This window comes from Phyllopteryx taeniolatus, chromosome 3 (genome assembly GCF_024500385.1).
Source record: "Phyllopteryx taeniolatus isolate TA_2022b chromosome 3, UOR_Ptae_1.2, whole genome shotgun sequence".
Taxonomy (NCBI): Eukaryota; Metazoa; Chordata; class Actinopteri; order Syngnathiformes; family Syngnathidae; genus Phyllopteryx; species Phyllopteryx taeniolatus.
Window position 1 is genome coordinate 26,749,200 of NC_084504.1, and position 25,030 is coordinate 26,774,229.

The window sequence follows — 25,030 nt, forward strand, 5'->3', positions numbered from 1 at the left end:
AGAGCCCGTTTAGCGTTCATTTGTCGTCCCGCTCTACTTGAGTGGTAACACATTGCTGGTTTTTTTGTGTGTGATCAGAACTCCTGGGAGACGGTTGGGAAGAAACGGAGCCTTGGGAAAGAGGGAGGATCCTCAGAGATAAAGGAGAGTCGCGAGAAGAAAGGAGGCGACCGGGAGGCTAGTCGCGGGCGAGGGGGGGCCAACAGGAGAGGCCGTGGAATCAGCCGAGGGCGTGAAGGTAACTCGAGCAGAACAATAAAACATGTTTGTCTACATGATTAACTATATTTAACTTTAAAATCTAAACTGAATTGTGGACAAAATTGGTAGTAAGTGTAATTCCTAGTTCATAGATTATGTTGTTCACACACTGACTTTAACCAGTGAATTGGTAAGTGTTCTGGAATCCCTCTTGCTAACCAAAACGGCAACATCAAAGCATGTAAATAAAATAATGTAAGTGTAATCATCTCTGTTCATAGATGCTATTGTTCACACACGGTCTTTCTAGCTCTGTTGTAAGGACTGCACCAAAGCAAATAAGTAGTGGAACCTTGAGTTTAATTTTCCCCTGCCTCTAAATAGCCACCATGCATTTTTTTTACTTCACTATTTTATTAAAATAAAACATGAGAATGTTAAGAGAAACTTTTTTTTTTTATATAGAGTAATTACTGTATGTACGTACTTTAGTGTTCATGTTTGATGTGGGATGGGCCACGTGAGTGTCTTCAAGTCTTGTTGCATGAGTGGTAGCCTACAGCAGCTCCTTGTGAATGTTCACATTTTGTATTTTTGTGTTTGACTGTTTGTCCCATTCAATATGCAGCTGAAAGTGTGAAGACAGTAACATGTGGTCGCCTTGCTAATTTGTGCATGTACATGCTGGTTTTCTGGCAAGTGTGGACACTATGCTCATTTTGTTCCTTTTGTCAACTCTCGACTTCCAGTTCGTGCCGAGGAGAACGGCTTAGAGGTGGTGCCTGGAGAGAGGGGTGGAGACCGTGGACGCAGGGGACGGGGCAGAGGTAACTAACACTCTCATGCTTACAGACTTGGGCTGGTAGTGTTAGCATATATCAATGGGAAATGTTGCATTACTACTTAGGCTATGAATTTGCTGACTCACCAGGGGCATTTTACTAGCAACTGATAAGAAGCGTAACAAAAGGTACTGGATTTACACAAATCCCTGCAAATGGGGGGGGGGGGGGGGTTTGGTCGCAGCAGTGACTACTTTCACAAGGTGTCACTGCATCCATACATGGTGGGAGAAGTGAATGTCAGGTGTCAAATCCCGCAGTTTCTCTGTCAACCTACATATGAAAGCCATACTGCTTTTTGTTTTGTTTTTTTGGAACATCTCCGAAGCAGTCTTCAAAGGTTGCAAATTACCATGGTAACTTCAACTTCTGCCAATGGTGCGGTTTATACAGAACAGCGACACAGACAAAAGTCGGGAAAATCACTGTTTTAACGTGTCTGGTGTGATGTAGAAAATTTTGAACGAGATAAATTTGTCTGGTGACAATCTTAACACCCCTCGACTGCCTTTGATACATTGTTTTGCACACAGGTTTGCACTCTTGCGTTGGTTACTGATTTGAGACTACCTCTAGGAAAAAAAATTGCCGTCTTCCCCTATTCCACGTCGTTGCTGTTTATACACAACAGGGTCCCTGACAAAGGCAGAAAAATCTTTTCAATTTCTTTTGTTGGTACAGAACAGAGACATGATCAGAAGACAGAAAAAAAATCCTGCCTTTCACAGCCTTGTTTGGTCTTCTGGATTGCATCTCATGAGTTTAGAGACCTCGACCGCCATCTATTTACGTCAGCAATTCCGTGAAGTATTTCAGCACTGAACATTTGTGCAGTGATCCTTAGCCTCACAGCTGCCACCCATAGCGGGTAAAGAGGGTGCTGCTAATCGGGGTTTGTGGGCCTTATTCAACACAGAAGAGCATGCCTAAATCTGTATGGAGAAGTCTATATAAATTCTTTATTTGCTGTAGATAAAGTGGTGGTCATCATTTGAAAAGAATCTCACCAGCTGCTGCTTTGTTTTTGGTGAAAGTACTACAGGAGTGCTGGGTGAAATGTCCTTAAATTAAAATCCAGTTTTTATTTTCTTTTTTCCCCGCCTATAGAAAAGTAAATTACTGACATTATTCAATGAAAGTTTTGCTTTTACCCCCCTCTGCAATGTTTTTTCTCCTGATACCAAACAAGCTTTGAAACGTTCCCCCACACCCACACACCCGTGAGCATCAACTTCCTCAGAAATAATACAATGAACTGTAAAATGCATGGCTCGGCTGTGCCATCTTGTCTGTTGTCTAAGAGTAACAACACACCCTCCCCCAGCTCTCACACTCTTATGTGGATTTGTAGTGGTGAGGCAAGGTGACCTCCGCAAAATATACAAGCACATACCCAGGTTCAAAGTTTCCAATGTGGATAAATCACAGCTTTTTGAAATGTATCGATTTTCTGCATCATTGACTCGTTGATGGCCTTCCACTGGGATCCTTATGAAGGCAGTGTTAAAATTAGTCCACTCATTTGATCTGTTTCTCAGTGGGAATTAAGGTCACATGTTTTTGTTTTAATCATCGCTGAAAGGTTGCATGTGCTGTCCTCACGACACGTTGCCCATTTGAAGCTAGACAGACGGCAAACTAAAAAAAACCCGTACACACGGTTTTCTTGCTTTTATGGTGAGCTCTAGTGTAGATGGATAAATCAGATAGTAACTGAAACAAACATCAGTGTATTACTAACTACATTGTACAATTGGTGTAATAAATACAAATGGGTGGCTTATACTGTATGGTATAACATAGCTTGGTGAAACGATCACAAATGTACTTTCAATGTCCAAATAAAATACACCGTTGACCTCAAACTATTGTTTGTGCGCATACAAAGAAGGTTTCCCAAGTTTCAAACATTTACAGCACGTTCAGCTTATGAGCAGTTTTCAGAGATCACTTTTACTGTGACATAAGTTTGACTTCTACCGAGAAAAGAGTACATCAAAGATCCTCAATGGCAGGCAGATGCTCTCAGGTTGCTGGGAAACCAAACAATCCATAAGGACAAGATGTCTCACTTTTTGACTATTTTACCCCTTTTGTTTTAACAGTTTCCACTATGAAAAAGGCATTAAGGAAGTAACATATTTATCAGCAAGTATGAACATATAACGTTTTAATTAACATAATGAAATATGGAGTCTTTTAAGGTGAAGACACGGCATCACTAAATATAGCGAGCAAAGGCGTAAATTGACAACACTGACTCCTTTTGTAAACTTGCTCCTCTGTTCATAGCAATATTAGTGTAAGCGGTTCAAGTCAGTGGGGACGGAATTTGATCTACGGGAGCTGCTAAAAAAATCGTCCTGACAAAATTAACTCTGGATTGATCGATAAAATACCTTAGTCACCCAACTCTAATAACCGCTGAGTGAAACCTTTGTGAAAAACTCACGTGGTACTTTCTGTGGGCTTTCAGGGGCAGGTGGTCGCGGTCGAGGAAGAGCAGCTGCCGGCACCAGGTTCTCTCAGGCAATGGGGTAAGAAGATGTGCTCAGCCCCTATGAATGCTGGCAGAGGTGGTGATGTTTATTACAAGCACATATCTCAATCGTAACCATGTGGAGAAAAAAAAAAACTTTCTGAACCTCTCTCTGGAATTTAGCTTATCTACAGTAATGTCGTCCATTTGGTCACATCTACCTGCTTCCTCTCTTAGCACCTTCAATCCTGCTGACTACACCGCTGGTCGCCACGAGAATTGGGAGTGCGACACAGAGACTGCTGAGGCATCCGGTAAGGAACATGAGAGACTAGAACATGGGTCCTTCATTAAAAGTTAGACATAAGAATTATAATTGGTTCCAAATATTTAGTTGTCTGACTGTCAAATATTTTAAAAGAGGCAGTTCTACAGTACATATTCCAGCATAACTTGTTGATGAACTGGCAAACATTTCTTGAATTGTTTACTTTTGTTACACTATTTACAAAGACTTGGGTCTGTAGAGCAGTTTCCCCAACCTTTGTGCCCAGGCACATATTAAGCGTTGGAAAAAATCTCACGTTACACTACCAAACAAATGTCACAAAAAGTATATCTCCTGTACTGACACAATGTTCTTGATTTCCTCTCAAATTTCCTTATTCCGTGTGAAATCTGGGTCAGTTTAGTTCAACAGTTGTTTGCAGGACCTGAAGACACACTGGGATCTTAATAATTTTAGGACCAATTCAGTAAATTTAGGTAACTGCAGCACACCTGAGGTTCTTTGATGAGGCACTAATTTAGACAAGGCATGTTTTTTTACATTAAAAAAATAAAATATCTCAGGGCACACCACCAATGTCACAAATTGTGGATACACAGGTTCTGTACCTTCTGCCCTCTAGTACAAGAGCATTTAATTGTTCTGGGTGTCAGTGTCGTTGCCTTAAACAGTTAGACATTATCTGTAGTCAATAATTCTGACAAGTTAAGTAAATTTGGTTTATTTTCCTATGGTGCACCTGCACTAAAACAATGGTTTTTGACAGTTGAAGAATGTTAGAGACTTTACGACACCTGGAAAGAACTAAAAAAATGAATAGTACTTGGAACAAGGTGCCCTAAAGTGCCTGAAAATTGAACCAAATATGGTAAATATTAAAGAAATGTAAAGAATAACAGTGCAAAAATGATTGCGATACAAACAATCTGAGCTAATAACAAAACCTTTTTAACTACCTTTTTGTGACATTTTCATCTACTTTGAATTTTCCTCCCTGCAATGCTGTTCCATCTGTGTGGCGCTTGGTAGTTACTGTTAAGAAGTAAAATTATCACAGCGTTGTCATTGACATGGCTGCTGATGTTTTTCAGCAACGTGGGGAGGCAACCCAGAAGACTGGACAACAGAAGACTGGAATGAAGACGTTAGTAGACAGGGACATGATGATGATGATTTTTAGTTTTGAGGTTCTTCATAATATAGTGGACTAATTATTTTTCTGCCCTTTCTCAGTTGTCTGAGACCAAAGTATTCACTTCGTCTTCCACCCTGGGAAACCACAAGTGAGCCCTCACACCCCACTGAAATACACTACATAATTTCATTTGAATACTTTTTTTCCCCCCACCCTTTATTTCTTTCCCTCCAGTATGGACTTGACAGGCCTCCTGCCAAATTCCGGAATGTCTGTGGAGTCAGAGCTGGTTGATGGACCTTCTGCTGAGGATCTGGGCCAAAGCCTGGTCTTCACCAACTCCCACCACAATGGGCGCACAGCCACACACAGCTACGCCCACGCCGCCTCTGCTAGCACCACCTATGCCCATGCCGCACTGGTACGAGCACACCTTCAGCCAACAGACACTGCTGCACCTCATAGTTGTCAATGTAAGAGCAAGGGTGGGCCAAAACTAGGCATTACATTATTTATTAGTACCCAGAGAAAACCCATGCAGGGACTGGGAGCGCATGCAAACTCCACACAGGAAGGCTGGGTTTCATGGAAGGATTAGGGTTTCAGGCCAGGATCAAGGTTTTAGAATAGTAGCCAAGGTTAGGGTTTCCAGCTTGGGTTGGGGTCAAATTATGGTTTCAAGCTAGGGTTAGGGTTTTGAACAAGGGTTACGATTTCTATCCTGGATGCGGGTTTGTGTTTGTGGAGACCCTGAACAGTGCAATGAGCCCCTTTCTTCCTTGTTTTATACTGTCTTTGTCTTTCATTCCTTACTCCCATTGAGCTGATCTGCTGTCCTTACTGCTTCTTTCTTTCCTTAAAGTTAATATAAAGTGTTACCCACTTTTGGAACACCCTGTAAAATATTTTGTTTTGTTTTGCAGTCTTCAGTCCTGGGCCCTGGTTTTGGGTCTCTGAACACACCCAAGCCAGTGCCCATGTCGGACAGCAGGACAGCAGATCAGCTCAATGGGCCTCGGCTCGGTCAGAGAGCGAGTCAGATCCCAGCCGCTCCCCCGACCATCAACGGTAGCATTCCCAAAGATGCGGTGCAGCCCGCGGTACCGAGCCCCGTGCCCGCCCCCCCGACCTCGGTGGAAATCAAACCTCAGAGATTGGACAACGGACCTGTAACAGGCCTACACAGTAAGTTAATAAACCAAGTTGGTTCTTTTCTCTTGAAAGGGGACATTATGTGAAATTGTCAAATATTTAATAGCTTGTTTACGAGTTGTCTGGAGTGCCTGCCCACTCATCAGTTGTGAAATTACAGAACCAAGACAGTATTTTAAGCTGCCCAGGTCCCTAAATGTATCTGTGAGGGAGCGGTTCTGAATTTTGCCTAATTGCAACGTAACGGCGTTGCAAGTTTACACAATGCCATGCATATGTTACTGCGCTCATGACTTGGCAGTTAGGCTAGGCAATGATCCACAATTTTCAAGTGGACTACACAGAAGCGCATTCATGTGAAAGCTGCACAGTTATTTGTGATAATGGGCACCTACTCAGATCTTCAGTTAACAGCATGAGTGCATGGGAGTATTTGTTTTGGTAATGTCTGCTATGCGTGTCACTGCAGCTTTATATATTTTTTTTTTTTTTTGCTTGTTAGTTTTTTTGTCCCCCCACAACACAGTCTGTGCTAGCAGTAGCTGCTAGCCTTGTCGCAACTATCAAGCTATGTCCTCGGCCATCAGGGTAATGAAAGCTATACCTGCCATTGGCTCTGTAGTAGAGGGGTTGGAGTGAGCAGGGACGCATTTACATGAGAGAAGACCAACCCTCAAACAGGCACATTATTTTGACTAAAGCACATCAGAGACACTGATTTTTAATTGTGGTGGGAAAAAATTAATGTCCTTTTTAAACATTGTTTCATGTTTTCTGTAGTGGAAATGAAGCTTCAGCCAGAACCCTCCGCAGTGCTCAGTCAACTAGCACAGAGGCACCAACAAGCCTCCATCCTTCCCACCACAGAGCCTCTGGTTTTGTCCCATTCACACGCCCCGCAAGTGCCCACACCCCCAGGTATGAGTGGAACTGTCCTCCATTCATTGTTCTGTTCTACCGACCATTCTGTCTAGTTCACCCCACCAATTCTTCAGGTCACGAGTCATTAGTTCTGCCTGCAAGAGAGAGAGCCTCTCCAGGAATGAAGCTGCCTGCTGTGGACTCTCCTATCACAGAACCTACCATGCGACAAATCAAGACACAGAAGCGTAGAGTACCGCCCCCCTCTAAGGTGCCTCTATGTAATCACTACGATGGCCACTGACTAATCCGCGTGACTATTTTTACACTGACACGCTGCAGCTTTCAAATTGGTATATTATTTCCATAAGACTGGAACTTAGTCAAAAACCTAGCACCCCATGTTTTAAAGGTCAGATGACAAAGATTTTATGGGGTCAATTAAAATTCATATTTGCATTATGTAATACATGCGCGTAACTTCCAGCAAGTTTTCAACCATAGTTTAGCTAAAAATTAGGTTTATTTTTATGACTCATATTGAGTCCTCCCGAAGCTCAAGACACCGCGGTGTGGTTACTCTATCTACCGCAAGGGCGACCAGAAGTGACGTTGCAATTGACAAACACAGCACGCTACACACTATACGCAATGGCGAGGAACGTGTTGGAATATGTGGAGGAGGAGGATTTTGACGTACAGGAGCACCCAACTGAACTTGGCCTCATCAAAGCGTACGTTTGAGCCGATCAGACAATGACGACGACGAGCAGCCAAGTAGCAGCTGTAAAACAGAGAGTGGTCACTGGCTCGATGTGACGGTATGTCAAAAGCATGTTTTTTTATACAGTTGTGGCTTGAAATAAGGGCACCCCAGGGGTGCCAATTTTTAGCACGATTGTACGCATTATATATTCATATATGTTTCAGTGACACAGCACAAGCTTTTACATAGTATGCAGTATTCCTATATATTGTGCCCCTCGCTCAAGTTGCGTAATAACACGCCGCACACAGTCTTTGCTGTGTGTCTGTTGGCTTGTCGTATAGGCAAAAGTACAGACGTTGGTACTGAAAAGTACTGCGTGGGTCTTTTTTTCCTACTCCCCAGTGCATAGTAACCATAATAGTCGTAGATATATACAAGTAAATCCTCACCTTGTGTGCGCTGCTTTGCTGCCGGTTGAGGTCCCGATGGCAGTAGGAAAAATAGTTGGCAGTGCAGCTGGTTTCAACTTCAGCCTCTGCATCCACTGCTTTCTGCTCGGCCTTTTTCAAAACACGCCGGTCGAAGTGATCAGCACAGTTTGGAATGCTTGCTAGGCACCCACAGCTGACCACGTTTCTTCACCTGTCGATTGACTTTCCCTATCCACTGGTCACGTATTCCTTCTTCACTTGGGAAGCCCAAAAAAAAAAAAAACTCTTCCCACTGCCTGAACCATTTGTACAGCCAAATACCACACAATAATCCATTGTGATGCCGGTAAATCATACGACTCCAAATATACATGGACAGGAACAATAGCACACAACGCCGAATGAGCACGATGTTTGGCTTGTGTGACGTCACAGCGCCGGAAAGAGACGAAGACCGGAAGGCGCGGGATGCAAAAAGCAGAAGGCGCATTCTGCATCATATTTATCGATTTAACTGCTGTATATCTGCTATATAATCACTTCAAAATGGCACTGGTGGTTTGTAAAGGGGTTCTAGAGTTATCAACAACAACAAAAATTATCTTTGTCCTCTGACCGTTAAGTTACTAATACAGTGACTTACATTCCAGACCTACCCCGCGATAGGTCAAAATCTACGCTCTGCTGTAAAGATCTTTTTGGGGCAAATATGGTTTTAGGTCATTTTAGCCATAAAATACCCTTCCACAGGTTTTAAACATTGAAACCTATTAAAACAGTTTTTGAAGACAAAATTTCCAACTTGTCTTCGCGCCACCAGGCGAATGTTTAAGCTGGCTCACCACCATAACCTCTGGGGAAGCACATGCTGCATCTAGCCCGATGCACACAGGCCACGGCGGGCTTGATTCCTCCATCGAGTAAGGAAGTGCGACGTGCCCATAAAACAAACAATCACAATGAACTTCGGATTTCCACAATATCGGGAAAATTTACGTCAAAACTGCTCTAGTATTGGTTATTGATAGAAAATGGCGCATTTCAACTTAGTTTTGTTTACGTCGTGCCATTGGAACACAACGTCTTCATAAACAGGACCTACTGTATTGACAGCCCTACCGATCTTGCTAGTCTATCTGTTCATCTTAATATATGTTAACACTATAAACTACTTGTCCTCAGATCCCCTCGTCTGCAGTGGTGATGCCGGGCTCGGCTGACGTCTCGGGGCTAAATTTTCAGTTTGGCGCTCTGGACTTTGGTTCCGAGGTGGGCGCCATCGAAGTGTCCCAGAAGGAGTTGGCCCGGGAGCAAGCTCCGGCAGCACCTCCAGCAGCTGGCATGTCTGTCCCTACTGCCGCATGCCTGCTCACCAACCGCAGAGCTTGTTTCCCAAAACGGCATCTGTGAGGTTTGTGTGTTGTGTGTCTATTCTATTCTTCATGAATGTGGACTTTTTGAAGCTCCACCTTATTTATAAATATTTCATCTGTGCTACCCTAACAGCGAACACGTGAGCAGCATACCTACCATGTCGGATGCCAGCTTCCCCTCGCCGTCCTTAGGCTTACCCAGCGCCACGCCCTCCCCCTCCCTGGTCCTCCCTGGTGCGGCTGCCCCACCCTCCTCCACAGCATCGGCCCCCGGAAAGCGTGTAGAGGGCGGCGTAACAAGAGCCCTGCCTCCCCAGCTGGCATTCTCTCAGGGCAAAGAGGGCCTGCCATCTGTTGCTGCCCCCCTCACTGTAAGTCTAGAGCAGTGATTTCTAACGGACGCGGGAAATTGTCCAATTTCACTTAATTGGTCTGAAAATTTCGTGCACGTTCTATATATCTTTGCTAATCTACTTATACCAGTGATATATAGGGACAGGCAGAATAATTACATGCTCTGCCACTGAAGTACAATGAACCTGTGTCCAGCATTATGTTAATATACTTTTTGACATTTTTGTTAGCTATGCTATGAAACCTATGTAATGTCAAATATGTGCATTGGCTCAGTATAATTTGGAAAACGCTGGTCTTAAAACTTTCTGCAACATTACAGAAAATGAATGCTTGAATGACAGATTATTCTTGAATTTTTATTTATGCATTTATTTTTTCATAGAATGGTTACTGTGGCATGAAGGGGCAAGGCACACAGGATGGTAAGTTTGTGACTCCAAACTCCTGTCAAATTAAGGTGTTCAAAATCAAAAAATGTTAACTTTTTTAATTCATTTTTAGCTGCACTATCGCTGAGAACTTTGAAAACGGAGTCTCCAATAATGAGTGACAGTGGCCCTGGTCACCACACGGCTTCCACCACCCCCCACTCTGCGCCCATTTCCTCGGTCAACGGGTAAGGAGAGGCAAACTTATTGTTTTCCAGTGGGAAATACGTTGTCATTGGTTTAAGACAGAGTTCTGTTTCTATGGTGGCTATGTAGCCCACATATGTACTTTTTGACTACACCGTAGTCCATAAGCAACACTTTTAGTAGTAGTCGTCATTACAGTAAAGATTTGTTTGACAAATACTTGGCCGTAAATATAAAACACTCAAAGGAAAAACTTTAAGGCTTTTACTAAGCTTCGTGACGGCGTATTTTTATACCGCTGCGCAAACTATACTTCGAAGAGCGGTAGTCATGTGTTGGGACTGTCGTTAACCGAGGATCCCTGTAAAGTGAATTATTAATCTGTTCATCATAAAACCTTTATTAAATGTTACACGTAATGTTTTAACATTTTAACTATCCTACATGTGCAGAAATAAGTTAACCACTGGATTTTAAGACTAAATTTACAGTAAAACTATCCACACTCTGAAGGCCCGAAGGGAACAGGAAAATGTTTGCAGAACAGTCACCCTGCTGTTTTCTTCATATGGTTGAATTAATAGTGATGTTAAATTGCATTACCCATGTTCATGTTGTATACTCAAGTTTCCATTCCATGGTTCTGATCACACCTCTTTGCCATCACTCGTACCCCTTCTATGCTTGCGTGAAAGAAACGTCAAAAATAGCCGAAGAAAAAGCAAAATACACTTTGGTTCATTGTTTTGTCTGGGGGTGCAAACGGTTGTGCTTAAGAGCCACATGTGAGTTTTAAAACGGGGGAGTCTAACTGATGCCAACTCTGGATAACACCCGTTCATATAGCCGGGACAGTGAGAAAGTTAGAGTAAGCATGCCATTAACAGTTTTTGTTAAAGTAATTTAATTACAGTAAGTTGGCACCCATTACATGTAATGTTGATTTGACCTAAATTTGTCAGTGGCCGTTCCTTGAATGCCCCCTAGAGGTCATTGATGTTTTACCTTTTGTCTAAAATGCAAGAGAATAATTTTGAAGATGTAGTACTCAAGTATATACAATAAATGCACAAGGCATACAGTACACAAGTATATACTATAACTGAACAAGTAATGTAAATAGATGCATTGCTCCAGTTTGTGATCCGTTATCATTTTTTTAAAACTTGCTGATCGGCCCCAAAAATCCTGATCGTGTGTGTGTGTGTGTGTGAGACAGAGAGAGAGAGAGGTATGCCTCTGGAGTCATACTTGTGTCCAGAAAATGTAGGTTATATTCCAAATTGTACCACTTGTTGATCACGCTCACTCAAACACTGTATCAGCAAAAGTATTTTGGAACCCAGGTCGTAACATAGCCAGAAAGTGAAAATGAAAGCTGACAAATGCATGTAACTTGCTTTCCAGCCACGTGAGCAGCTCTCATTCATCTGGACCTGCACACACCACAATATCTTCTCTGCCGGTAAGTGTCAACATCCTCCCACTAAATTTAAACAGAAAATGGTGGCTACAAGACTTTCCTCACATTCTTTGGTCTTAGGCAAGTAACGAGGATAGTGTCTGTGGCAATCTCCACGCCTTCTCAGCCCCGTCGAGCCAGCCTCACAATGCCACTCCCTCGGCCCCACTGGCTGTCAGCAGTTCAAGCGCCAACAGCGTTCCACACCCGTCCGGAGCGCCGGGACTGACTCAGAACGGCACGAACGACGCTCTTTTGGCTACAAACAGCCGTCCCGTGCCCCTGCTCACCACCACCTCCGGTAAGCCCCTCACAAATGAACCATGCTGACTAAAGGTGAAATATATCCACAAAGGAACACAAAAAACACAAGTAGGTGAATTTGTGAACCACAAATATGCGCGGCATTACTGTATTATGGTTACGTTTTAATGAGAACTGAGATTCGAATATTTCTGTCGTATTTCTGCAAATGGCGGAAGCGGACTGTATTTACCCAACCGTACAGGGACGGAGTTAACTGTTGGGTAACTATTAAACCTGGCTACCAATGTATTCCAATTTAGTTGAGCAAGTACTACAGGGCTTGAACTTTACTGATTGCCGATTGTCTGGGGAAATTAAATATTCATGGTCAAGCTAGCAAAGCGTACAACATTCCCGATCGTGCAAGCGTATGAAAAAAAAATAGTGTATGTCGGGATGTCACAATATTCACAATCGCAAAATTAAGTGCCTCTATCGTTGGGGCCTTGTCTTGGCATAAAATATTGAGCGGTTGTGGTGAAAATGTAGTTTTGTGCTGTCTTTACGAAGCCAAGCCACCTAGCCAGGCTACTAGAGCGTCTCACTTCCTTATTTGAGTGTAAACGCACCCAATTGGGTGTGTAAACATTGTATGGATGGGGATAGAAGTGCATGGTAATATACGGTATGTCTTTTTCACAAAAACCTCTAGGGAAACAAATTGAGGAGGACTCGGCGAGTAAGAGGTTTTTCGGTGTTCCTGCTTTCACCTCTTTGCCCCACTTGTACCGTCAGCCTTCCTGTAATACCGTGATCTTTCCCACAATAACGCAATAATTAGCGTACCGTGAGATTAATACCGTGGTAAACCTGAGATATAGCAAACATTTGACTGAACAGGGAAAGCTCAAGTTTACCAAGAGCAAGCAAATATTTTGGGCAAGAACTATAAAATTAAGTTTGAGCCATGGACTATCATGAAAAACTGAGGCAGACTGGGCAGAACAAATAATAAGAATGTTAGAACATGAAATGGATGCATAGAACATTGTGGAGCAGGTCACATGTCAATCTATGCCATTTCCACATAATGCAAGATCATCATTAGTATTGTGCCGGTAACTTTTTTACAACATACATACGACTCCACACTTGAATCTGATAGATTAACCCGTTTTGGGTGGTGCTATTATGGTTTGCAACAGTGTTCAATGGTCACTGTAGTTAAATGTTTGCGAACAATAGCGTCTATGAACCCAGATGATTAGTTGCTATCCTTTTTTCCTGATGTGTAAAAATTGGTGTTGTTATGAGGAAATCCACTGTGTAAACCTGCATAAAAAATGGTGGAATCTCATTTAGATTTGATGTGATTTGGTATCTTTTTCTTTCCCAGGTAAAGCTCCCCCCAACTTGGCCCAAGGAGTACCCCCTCTCCTGGCCAGTCAGTACATCATGGGCCCTGGTGGCTTGCTCCCTGCTTACCCGGTAACCATATGTCAAATAACAGAGTTATAAAAATAATGACACAAATTTATTTAAACTTGTCATCTGTGTTAATCCCAATAGCAGATCTATGGCTATGAGGACCTGCAGATGCTGCAGTCTCGCCTTCCTATGGTGAGTCTCATTTTGTACATATTAGGTATAGCATACGGTCAAAGGTTCTATTGCATGGGGATCGTAGGGTTTTATAGTGTCTCCGTCTATTCAGGACTACTATGGCGTAGCATTCCCTGGTACTACGGCAACCATACCTGGAAGAGAAGGCCTGGCCAACAATCCTTACTCAGGTGAGTGGCAGTGGGCTTCGTCTGATGAGTCAACCTGGAAAAAGTTCTACAGTGCCCTGAAAAAGTATTGGCCCCTTTCTCAAATTTTTCTATTTTTGCATAGTTTACCCACTTTAAGATCATCAAACAAATGTAAATATCAGACAAATATAACCCAAGTGAACTTAAAATGCTGTTTTTAAATTATTTCATTTATGACGGGAAAAAAACTTACCTGGCCCTGTGTGGAAAAAGTAATTACTCCCCTTGTTAAAAAAGGAATGGGTAATCATAATTTTTGGTTAATTTTCACTGATCACACCCCCAACCCTGATTACCTCCAGACCTGTTCAATCAAGAAATCACTTAAACAGAACCTGTCGGTCAAGATCTAAAAAAGTTTCAACAAAAGCTTAAGGATTCCGGCGACCCCATTATCATCACAAGCGAAAACCTATACATAACATACACAACTTCCCAGGAGTGGCCGGCCTACAAAGATTACCCCAAGAGAACAGCAATGACTCATCCAGGACGCCACAAAGGAACTCAGGACAACTTCTAAAGAACTGCAGGCCTCCCTTGCCTCAGTTAAGGTCAGTGTTCATGACACAACAATAAGGAAGAGACTGGGCAAAAATGGCATCCATGGCAGAGTTCCAAGGCCAAAACCACTGCTGACCAAAAGGAACATAAAGGCTTGTCTTTTGCCCAAAAATATCTTAATGATTCCAAAGACATTTGGGATAGTATTATATGGACTAAAAAGAAGAAAGTTGAGCTTTTTGGAAGGTGTGCGTCTCATTACATCTGATGTAATAGTAGCACAGCATTTAGAAAAAGAACATCCTGCCAACAGTCAAATGTGGTGGAAGTCGTGTGATGGTCTTGGGCTACTTTGCTCCTTCAGGACCTGGATAACTTTCTGTGATTGATGGGACCATGAATTCTGCTCTTGTCCTGAAGGAGAATGTACAGCCATCAATTTGTGACCTCAAGCTAAAACGCACTTGAGTTCTGCAGCTGGATAACGATTCAAAACGCACCAGAAAGTCAACTTCTGAAAGGTTTAAAACAAAATGAAGGTTTTGGAGTGGCCTAGTCAAAGTCCAGACTTGAATCTGATTGAAAGCCAATGGCATGACCTTAAAAAAACGCTGTTCAGCATTTTAAGTTCGCTGGAGTTATATTTCTCTATTTACATTAGTTTGAAGAGCTTAAACGGTAAAGTCGGGAAACTATGCAAAAATATAAGAATTTGAGTTGGGGGCCTTTTACGTTTTCATAGCACTGTATTAGAGAGGGCTTGCCACCATCTTGTAGCATCTAAGGGTGTATCAGAGTACAATAACAGCAATTCGTTTTTCCCTGCTATATATAGTAGCTGTTTGTTCTTGTGCCCACAGTTTATTGAAGTTATCGTTTGTATGGTATTTAACAGTATTTTTACTTGCTGTAATGTCCTCACATGTAGTAAAGAGAGTCACAGATGCACTTTTCTGGTGTATTAAATGCTGTGAGAATGGTAAAAGTAACACAATGAGCGCACTCGCGCAGGAGCTGCTGTTGACCACAGCTCATGCCTGGAAGCAGTCTTGCAGTCACGTGCCACCCCATTAGGCCTTGCTTCTTTAAAAGACGATGCATGTACACAGATGCTACAGTATTTTCAATAGATTGTGTGCTTGCAATTTTTTTTTCAAGTTTCAATAAGTTTTTGTTTTAAAGCCTGTAGTAGGAGTGCAACTTTTTCAAATATGGTCAAGCCATCGTAGATTTTCACCTATTGCAGGTGGATCTGTAAAATATTCGCAGCAATAAAGGGGGGAGATGCAATACTTTGAAGTTAGATTACTGACTCTTTTATTATGACTTGCCACCATGGTGGGAATTTCTTTCTACACGTAGTGGTGTATGTGACTGCAGTAACAGTCCATTTGGAAAAATGATCCCTGCAGGGCTTTTGCGTCAACTTTATTTGTAATAGAATTATTCGAGCTTTTCAATTAATCGTCGCAGCCCTAAAACTGAGACTCCTGTTAACGCTATAATTATGTAAACCTATTCCCAGTTTGCAAACTGGTTCAGCTAGCTGCGATCAAGTTTTCTGTCGTATTTTGCTCTGCCATTGTCCAGGTGAGGCGACAAAGTTTGGGAGGAACGAAGCGTCGTCTCCAGCACCACCCACTAGTCTGTCCACGGCAGGCGTGCAGTCGCAGAGCCAGCAAGCGCAGCCGGCTGGTACACAGGGTCAGGGTCAAGGCCAGAACCAAGGCCAGCAGACCCAGAACCAGGCCTTCCTTAACCCCCCGCTACCACCCGGATATGGATACACTGGTACAGAGAGGCGACTACATATTTCACACTTGCACATTTTTACTAAGCCGTGTTTTTTCAGGTCTGCCATACTACGCAGGCATGCCCGGCGTCCCCTCGGCCTTTCAGTACGGCGCTACCGTCTTTGTGCCTCCTACTTCGGCCAAGCAACCCACCATGGGCCTGGCCAACCCTTCCAATCAGTACCACCAACAGCATCAGCCCACTTATGGACAGCATGCATACAGCACAGGTAAGAGCCACAACACAGGACAAACTTGGAATAAGTTAGTTTTTTTTTTTTTTTTAAGTCATTAGCAGAACCACTTGTCAATAGCTGGGTTGACATGGAGACTTTTTTTTCATTCCGATCTGAGGTGAACTGCTTTGGTGTGATGTGATCTATTCCAATCTGGTGTTTGCATGGGCCACTCAGAGCAGCCGTTTTAAAGACGAGTGACATGCGCAGATATATGTAAACAGTAGATGATCAGTCATATATTTAGCACAGTAGTTGTGATTTTTAATCTTTTATTAATGCAATAGCTTGATTAAAAACAAATTAAAAGTATGTGCCAAAAAATGTTAATAATATAAATTATTTATTTCAATAATGTTTCAAAACGTGAAACTTGGAACGTTATATTACTTCACCATACACAGTGAAATATTCCAAGCCTTTGTTTCCATTTTGATGATTATGGCAGAAAGTCAAAAAAATAAACATCTAGTATTTCACAAAATTAGAATGTCATGACAAAGTTCAACATTGTAGGCTCACTGTGTCCCAATCTTCCTAGCTAATTAAGGCAAAACAGCTGCAGAAGTTTTGCTCAACCTTTAAATGGTCTCACTCTGGCTTGGTAGGCTTCAGAATCATGGGGAAGACTGTTGACTTGACGGTTGTGCAGAAAACCCTCATTGACACCCTCCATAAGGAGAAAAGGTCTCAAAAAGAAATTGCAAAAGAAGCTGGATGCTCAGAGAGCACTGTATCAAAGTATGAGTGTTAAGAGGAAGGTGAAAAGGGGCACACGTGACGGGGATGAGCGCAGCCTTGAGAGGATTGTCAAGCAACGGTGATTCAGAAATCTGGGGGAGTTTCATAAGGAGTGGACTGAGGCTGGTGTCAGTCATCAAGAACCACCACATACAGACGTCTGCATGACATGGGGTACGGCTATAGAATTTCATGTGTCAAGCCGCTCCTGAACCAAAAACCTCAGAAGCATCTGTGTTGAGCTCAGGAGAAAAAGTTCTGGTCTGTTGCCCAGTGCTCCCAAGTCCTCTCTTGAGATTAAATAAATTGTGCATTTCATTTGGAAATCAAGGTCCCAGAGCCTGGAGGAACACTGGAGAAGCACAAATGTCACGCTGCTTAAAGTCAAGTGTTAGGTTTCTAGTCAGTAATGGTTTGGGGAGCCATGTCATTTGCTGGTGTTGGTCCATTGTATTTTATAAAGTCCACAGTCAACACAGCTGTCTAACATGAAAATTTAGAGCACTTCATGCTTCCTGGTGCCGACCAGCTTTTTGGAAACAATGATTTTATTTTCCAGCAGGATTTGGCACCTGCCCACAAAGCCAAAACTACCAATACCTGGTTTAATAGCCATGGAGTAACACTACTTGATTGGCCAGCAAACTCTACTGACTTGAACCCCGTTGAAAATGTATGGGGTATTGTCAAGAGGAAGATGAAGGAACAGAGGGCCCGAAATGCAGACGATCTGAAGGCCAATATCAAAGCAACTTGGGTTACGCCGCCTTGATGCTGAAATGAATGCGAAAGGAGGCCCAACAAAGTACTCAGGGCATATTACTTCAATACACTTTTCAGAAGGCCAACGTTTCTGTGTTAATGATCCTTTCTTGTCGGTCACATGAAATATTCTGCCATAATCAAAATTCAAACAAATAAAGGCTTGACATTTTTACCTTTGTGTGTGGTGAAGGTAATATAAAAGTTTCACTTTTTGAAACAATTTGAAATAAATGGGCTTTCTCTGAATATGTTTTGGCACATACCTGTACAAGTTGTTAAAAGCATGATCATTAATCTGATTGAGGCGTTTTTATGGAGCAATTGTATTCCATTTTGGACATCTAACCTGATTCTAACAGTTTTTTTTCCTTAATGGTGCTCAACTTATTTGTACACTGATTGTACAAAATGTTACTCAGAACATGGTGACAGATTTGAACAAAACAGTACAGTATTTGAACAAGAGGTTGCCCAGGGTCTTGGAACAGATTGAGTTTCCTCTGTACTTTGGGCTATTTTTTTATTATTTCGACCATAAGCAATACAAAGTGTATTTCCAGTCGGTAGGTGAAATGTGAAGAATGACCAAAATAGAAAATGGTTTGCAAAAGTTGAATGGAATGGAACTCGACAGCTTTTAGTCCGTTTGCCTTACATTTAGTGGATTTTACAAGGTGAACTTTCAGCACTGCATGCGTGTGTGTGTTCGGGTTGTCAGGAGTCTGGTCTTTTTGCTTGTGTGGGTTTGTGTGTGTTAGGCTTGTGCTGCATGTATAGCTCAACGCCCTCCCCAACATCACCACCACCACCACTGTCACTGCCCCCTTGCTGAGGTTGGCTCAAAATAGACAGCTGACCTTGTAGTCAGGTTACCTTACTGCTTTTCTCCCTCCTCTTCACCTTTTCACCTCATCTGTCCTATCTGCTCCTCTTCTTCTTTTTCGTTACTTCCTCTTCCTCCTTCAGCCTTTGACGACCTGTCTCAAGCCCACGCTGGGGAGTACAGTAAGGGAGGGTACGGAGGCTCTGCCCAGTCTCAAGTCGCCAAGTCGGCGGGCAGCGGCCCAGGGAAAGGTACACACGCCAACCACATGCGTGCACTCACTCACTCACACACACACACACACACACATTCTCTTTGATCAGTCAGCGGGCGTTTTTAAAGAAAAAAAAGCGACGACGGTGTGTGTGTGTTTGAGACCGCACGTGATTCACATGGGAGAAGCAGTGTGCTTCCTGCTTGTGCACTGCCTAAACTTCATTAATCAGCATCTTCCCACTGGCTGACCTTTCCCCAAGCCCCCCTCCCACCAGCTCCTATTTATGTATTTACTTATTTGACAGTACCGTTCGAGTGATGTCTGTCGCTTTCCCTTCTGCTCTCAGCACCAGGGATGTCCGGATCAGGCAGCAGTGGAGGAGTACCTGACATGAGTGCGTCCATTTACAGCAAAACACAGGTGACTTCACCTCACCCCCTTTTGATTTTTAACTCCCGTTTTCACAAGGATACTGTAGTAATACAGTGATCCCCAGTTTATTGCGGGGGATGTGTTCCAGATCCACCAGCAATAGGTGAACATGTGCAATCAAAACTTTATTTCTCTTATCCCTCCCATATGCTTTAAACACATTTGAACATATTTAAAAAGACTAAATTATTTTTTTATTTTTTTTTAATATTTAAACTGTTTAAAGTATTCTGTAATGCCTGTTCTCACACACTTACACTAATTACTTGCAGTATTTTGCTATTTTCTGCAGGGCTTCTTCCAGCAAATAGAAGGGGAATACTGTTATATTAAAAAATAAATAAATTTCCTGTTTAAAATGGAAATATATATTTTTAAATGTAATATTTAACTCATCATCCAATACATTAACCTTCAACATAAATGGCTTCGAAATGATGTTGGTTTGAAAAATACACCGGAGATGTGTGCACATGCACTCTGTAACTTGCACTAACAGTCCAGGTTAAACTTGGCTGCTCCTCTACAGATCTAGCTTGTTGCACACTTGTATTCAACATACTTCCTTGATGCCAATTCCTATTTAGACAGGAATTTAGTGGCATCTTTGGGTGTTTCAGAAAGAGCAAAAACGCTGGCGATACAGCAGCTGAAATAATTATTTAATACGTCACCATTTTTCTCAAATATATTTTCAAAAGTGCTACTGACCTGAAAGTTTCACCAGATGTTGGGAACAACCCAAGTAATCCATACATACAAAAAAGCAGAACAAATAAGCTCAGAAATTTAAGTTGTGTAAAAACTTTAAACAGGCTTTGACATGCTTTTTTTTTTTTTTTCTCAGCAATTTGGTCTTCCGTGGTGAGCATGCATACAGGCCATGGCGGCGGAGTACATTACTGACCGTTTTCCTTGTGAAAACAGTACCTGCTAATTCCAGGTCTTTTTTTAAGCTCTCCACAGGTGGTCCTTGGCTCTTGGACAACTCTTGATTATTCTTTGCACTCCTGTGTCAAAAATCTTGCGAGGCAAATTTATGGTGGTATGATTGGCTTTGCACTCACGTATTATGTCCCCAACCGTGCTCACTGGAACATTCAGAAGCTTAGCTATGCGCCTGTAACCAATGCCATCGTTATGTTTTGCAACAATTGGTTTGCAATGGTCTTGAGACAGCTCTCTGTGCTTACCCATCATGAGATGTCTTGACTCACACCTCGGCAATGAGACCTTTTTGTAGGCCATCAATTAGGACTGAACCAGCTGATATTCATTTGCACTGACAAGGGGCTGGATTTCTGTTTTGATTATTGATAGTTTAGATGTCTTGGCTTTCCATGCCTTTTTGCACCACCTTTTCGTTGTTCAAAAACTTTTTCCCTGTCATTTCACATTTTTTCACAACTTAATTTCTGACTTTACAGTATTTGCTCTACTTCTTTGTATGAATGGATTACTTTTGTTCCCAACATCTGGTGAAATTTTCAGGTCAATAGCACCTTTGGAAGTATATTTAGTGAGGAAAAATGGTGACGTGTTAAATACTTCTTTCAGTCGCTGTAGATTGCACGGGTAAAAAAACGCAAATATGCCGGGAATTACTGTAGTTTACCGGTAACTGTTTTGCTGTCTGAAAACGTCATGACGTCAGCTATGGGAAGTTGAACGACATCGGTGTTGTTGCACAACTCCTGGCACGGAAAAAGGAGTCCAGAACATATCAGACTGAGAACATGAAGTGTCACAACAATGAGCACAAAAGCTCTTGGTTAAACTGCTTTTTTTTGTTTGTTTGTTTGTTTTGTTTATTTTTTTGCCAGTCATTCGACAAGCAGGGCTTCCACACGGGGACACCGCCACCCTTCAGCCTGCCCTCTGCCCTGGGTGGCGCGGGGCCCATGAACCCTGGAGCGCCGGGCTACGCGCCAGCCCCCTTCCTGCACATCTTGCCCCCGCATCAGCAACCCCATTCGCAGTTGTTACACCACCACCTCACACAGGAGACACAGGTATTGCCACCTTCTATAAGTCTAGATTGAAATGTCTATTAAAAAAAAACACGTTTTGAGGTGTGGTGTATATTTTTTCCAAGTTAACTAATTGAAGTAGTATTTACAAATGCGTTTTCTGTAAGTGCTTAATGATTTAATGAAATGAAAAATACAATATTTCCCTTATAGTGGCCAAGCAAGTTTGTTTGTGGTTACCCGAATGTTTCTGAGGGGACTGAAAGCAGGACGGTTGTTTTATTAAAAAAAAGCACTTTGGAAAATACTTCGCTGTCACTTTTATACCAAATACGACATCGGGTAGGACACGTTTGTTTTTGTTTTTTTGCAGGGCGCTACGTTCTGTTTCACATCACAATTCTCAGCGTCATGACTTGGGACACACACACGAAAAGTTTTCGTTGTAAATATTGAACACATTTATTATAGGCTTTACACGGTCAGGATTTTTGGGGCCGATCAGCGAGTTTAAAAAAAAAAATAATAATTTAAAAAAAATCACCGATCCGATCACAAGATGGAGAAACGTGTCTATTTAAATGACCTGTTCATTTACTGTATATACATGTGTACTTGCTCAAAAAAAAATATTTACAATAAATACTGTAGATTTGTTCCTCTATCTATGCCAGTGAGGCATAGTGACAGACAGGGCAAATGAATGGTCCTCTGTTAGATGGCAGGAAGTACATGGAGTAATGTATCCACTTTTTCTGTCATTTTTGTTTGTTGGTGTGCCGTGAGATTTTTCAATTGTAAAATATGTGCCTTGGCTCCATAAAGGTTGGAAATCACTGCTCTAGCCAGATCATGTATTATAATCAGTCAGGTCAAACCAACATTACAACATGACAGAAATAATGGGTGCTAACTTAACTGTAATTAAATTACTTTATTGTAATTAAATTACTTTAGAGCATGATTCGACAGAACGCCTGCATGTTCGCTTACAACCATTAGTGCTAGCACTAGTTTACAAGGCTACATAACGTTTTGTTGCCTGCTTCCGAGCCGTATCGTATTAAAAGTACGTGAACATACCTCAAGCAAGCCTTAAACAAACATCCTCTCCCGAGCACCGGTGACCACCAACGCACGTTTTTCCCCATTTTGCTCTTATAAACACACGGGGCAATCTCATTATTGTTCTCACCGCCATAGTAACGAGTGTATCCGGTCACGTTTGAGTTGACAAGATAAAGCCCAGTGATTGTAAAAAAATAAAAATAATAAAATACTAATGTATCCATTTTTTGTGACAGTTTGTTGGTGTGCCGTGAGATTTTTCAATTGGAAAATACGTGCCGTGGTTCCATAACGGTTGGAAATCACTGCTCTAGTCAGATCGTGTATTCTATAATCAGTCAGGTCAAACCAACCATTACGACATGACAGAAGTAATGGGTGCTAACTTATTGTAATTAAATGACTTCCCCCACACCGAAGCTTTAGAGCACGATTCAACAGAACGCCGGCATATTTACGTACAACCGTCAGTGCTACCACTAGCTTGCTAGGCTACATAACATTTTGTTGCCTGCTTGCAAGCCGTATCGTATTAAAAGTACGGGAACATACCTCAAGCAAGCCTTAAATGAACGTCCTGGGTACCGGGGACCACCAACACGTTTTTCCCCATTTTCTTCTTCTAATACAGTCTGTGCGATCCACTCTTGTTGTCGTCGCCATGGTAACGAGTGTATCCGGTCGCATTTGTGTTGACAAGATAAAGCCCAATGATCGTAAGAAAAACGAGATGCAGTGGTATCTGAATACAAGATTTTATTGCAGTAGTCTCACATAGTGCAATCGTGAAAGAACAAATTTGTCTTGTCTCAGAATATATAAAAACATCTAAGCTATGCATAGCTTCATCTACTTTGATTGATGTGTAGATGAAGCAATGCAAAGCTTAGATGTTTTTATATATTCTGTATTTTTTTTTTTAAAATATATAAAAGAAATGCGAGGTAATGCCAAATTTTTTTATTTTTTTTTTTTTTTTTTCTCTCCCCTGTATTTTGGGGTGGCCAGTGGTCCTTTTTTCCCCACGAGAATAGATCCACCCCTGCACTGAGCAGCAGCAGAATCACACCTCCACATTTCAAACCATAACAGGAGCATTCTGTACATGGCTGATCTTGGCGTCACTCTTACCGAATCATGTGTGATTGGTTGGAAACAAGGAGATGAGTTGAGAACAGACTACTTCTCTTCTTATGCCTTGCCACCCAGTGTAGAATTTTAGTACTATAGTACAATGCACACATTCTGTAAAATGCTTGGGAATTGGGCCACAGTGGAAGCACTATTTGAGTAAATCTCTTGTAGAAGTGCATGGTTGTAGTTGTCTACAAAGTACCATTTGACAGCTTCTATTTTCCTTGGTTTGTTTTCCCTCTTTCTTCACGTACATTTAATCGGGAAAAGGCATGTCCTAGTAGAGCGGAGCAACCATTTTTAAGAAGTAGTTGACTAATGAAGTCGTGTTGCTTGTATCCCCCTCCAGGGCGGGCCGGGTCAGCGCGGTCAGTCGAGCGGCATGCAGCAGAAAAGCCAAGGCAGCAAGTCCAGTTACGGCAGCTCTCCCTACTGGGGCAATTGAGGATTGCTTCTAAAACACCACACCCCCAATAACCCATACCCCTGCCGCTCCCTTTTGTGTGCTAAAAGGAACAAAAAGGAAAGACGCCCACACACAAGCAACCATATGTGCCCTGGCCTTGCCCCCACCTCCACAAGTCCTCAAAATGGTTCTCTTCCTCCCCCTGGCTCCAAATTGGATGTACGTGTAAGATATTTATGTATGTATTTATATAAATATATATATATATACTGTATATGTAATAGTAGAACTTAATAGCGTGGTTGCTGCATTTTTGAAGGACTTTTTTGGGTTGAGTTTAAACACTGCAGGAAGAGAAGAAAGTTACAGGAAAAAGAAACAAGCAAAGTGAGAACGACAGCACTGATTTACACGAGGACTATTCAGGTGGGGGCAAGGAGCTTCACCATAACTACTGCGTTTCTCGTTATTTTTTTATATGCATTTACACACACACCTCCCCCAATGTTAATTTTGTAAGATCCCCTCTGTCCCTGTCCAAGACACATCCCTCCCGCCCACCCAAATTTTATATTTTAATTTAATTTTAATCCTCATTGCCCTCCGAATAAAGGTTCTGAGATGTTGGAAGTTTCACCTGATTCCTGTCTCTTATTTTAATGCGTTGGATGGTCTAACGTGTTGAAGATGAGTACTATGTATGCCGTTGGACTTTTTATTAAAAACAAAGCAAAGGGTAACTTTACAATACTTTTTACTTTTGCATATTTATTTTTTCTCCACATTTAAAAAGTATAATTTACATTGAACCATTTATTTCAGGGGATGCAGTATATTCTTTATGTAATTGTTCCACCCACCCCATACGCTCTAAACACGTTTAAGCTGTCGCTTAGAGCCTGTTCTCACTCTCGTTGTCAGGTAATGAGTGACTGTTGCATATCACTTTGAGGAAACTGAAAACTGGCTTGTGCGGTTGTCAAAATAGTAGCAAGTGTGCTTGTCAAGTTCCCAG

General features: G+C 42.1%; 1 protein-coding gene across 1 annotated transcript in view; it reads left to right on the top strand.

Moving 5' to 3' along the window:
- The window catches only part of LOC133475319 (ubiquitin-associated protein 2-like), a 29,981-nt gene extending 5,330 nt beyond the window's left edge, over positions 1–24,651 (top strand). The window contains 26 exon segments of the mRNA XM_061768005.1: positions 79–238; positions 951–1,028; positions 3,520–3,580; positions 3,760–3,836; positions 4,903–4,955; positions 5,045–5,094; positions 5,181–5,367; positions 5,870–6,131; positions 6,879–7,016; positions 7,094–7,230; positions 9,282–9,456; positions 9,459–9,510; positions 9,606–9,843; positions 10,212–10,251; positions 10,331–10,445; positions 11,812–11,869; positions 11,948–12,167; positions 13,509–13,600; positions 13,682–13,732; positions 13,827–13,905; positions 16,021–16,221; positions 16,283–16,453; positions 18,932–19,039; positions 19,352–19,425; positions 21,261–21,449; positions 23,959–24,651. Of these exon segments, the coding sequence (XP_061623989.1) occupies positions 79–238; positions 951–1,028; positions 3,520–3,580; positions 3,760–3,836; positions 4,903–4,955; positions 5,045–5,094; positions 5,181–5,367; positions 5,870–6,131; positions 6,879–7,016; positions 7,094–7,230; positions 9,282–9,456; positions 9,459–9,510; positions 9,606–9,843; positions 10,212–10,251; positions 10,331–10,445; positions 11,812–11,869; positions 11,948–12,167; positions 13,509–13,600; positions 13,682–13,732; positions 13,827–13,905; positions 16,021–16,221; positions 16,283–16,453; positions 18,932–19,039; positions 19,352–19,425; positions 21,261–21,449; positions 23,959–24,054 (3,162 nt within the window). The 3' untranslated portion in view covers positions 24,055–24,651.
- The last annotated feature ends 379 nt before the right edge of the window (positions 24,652–25,030 follow it).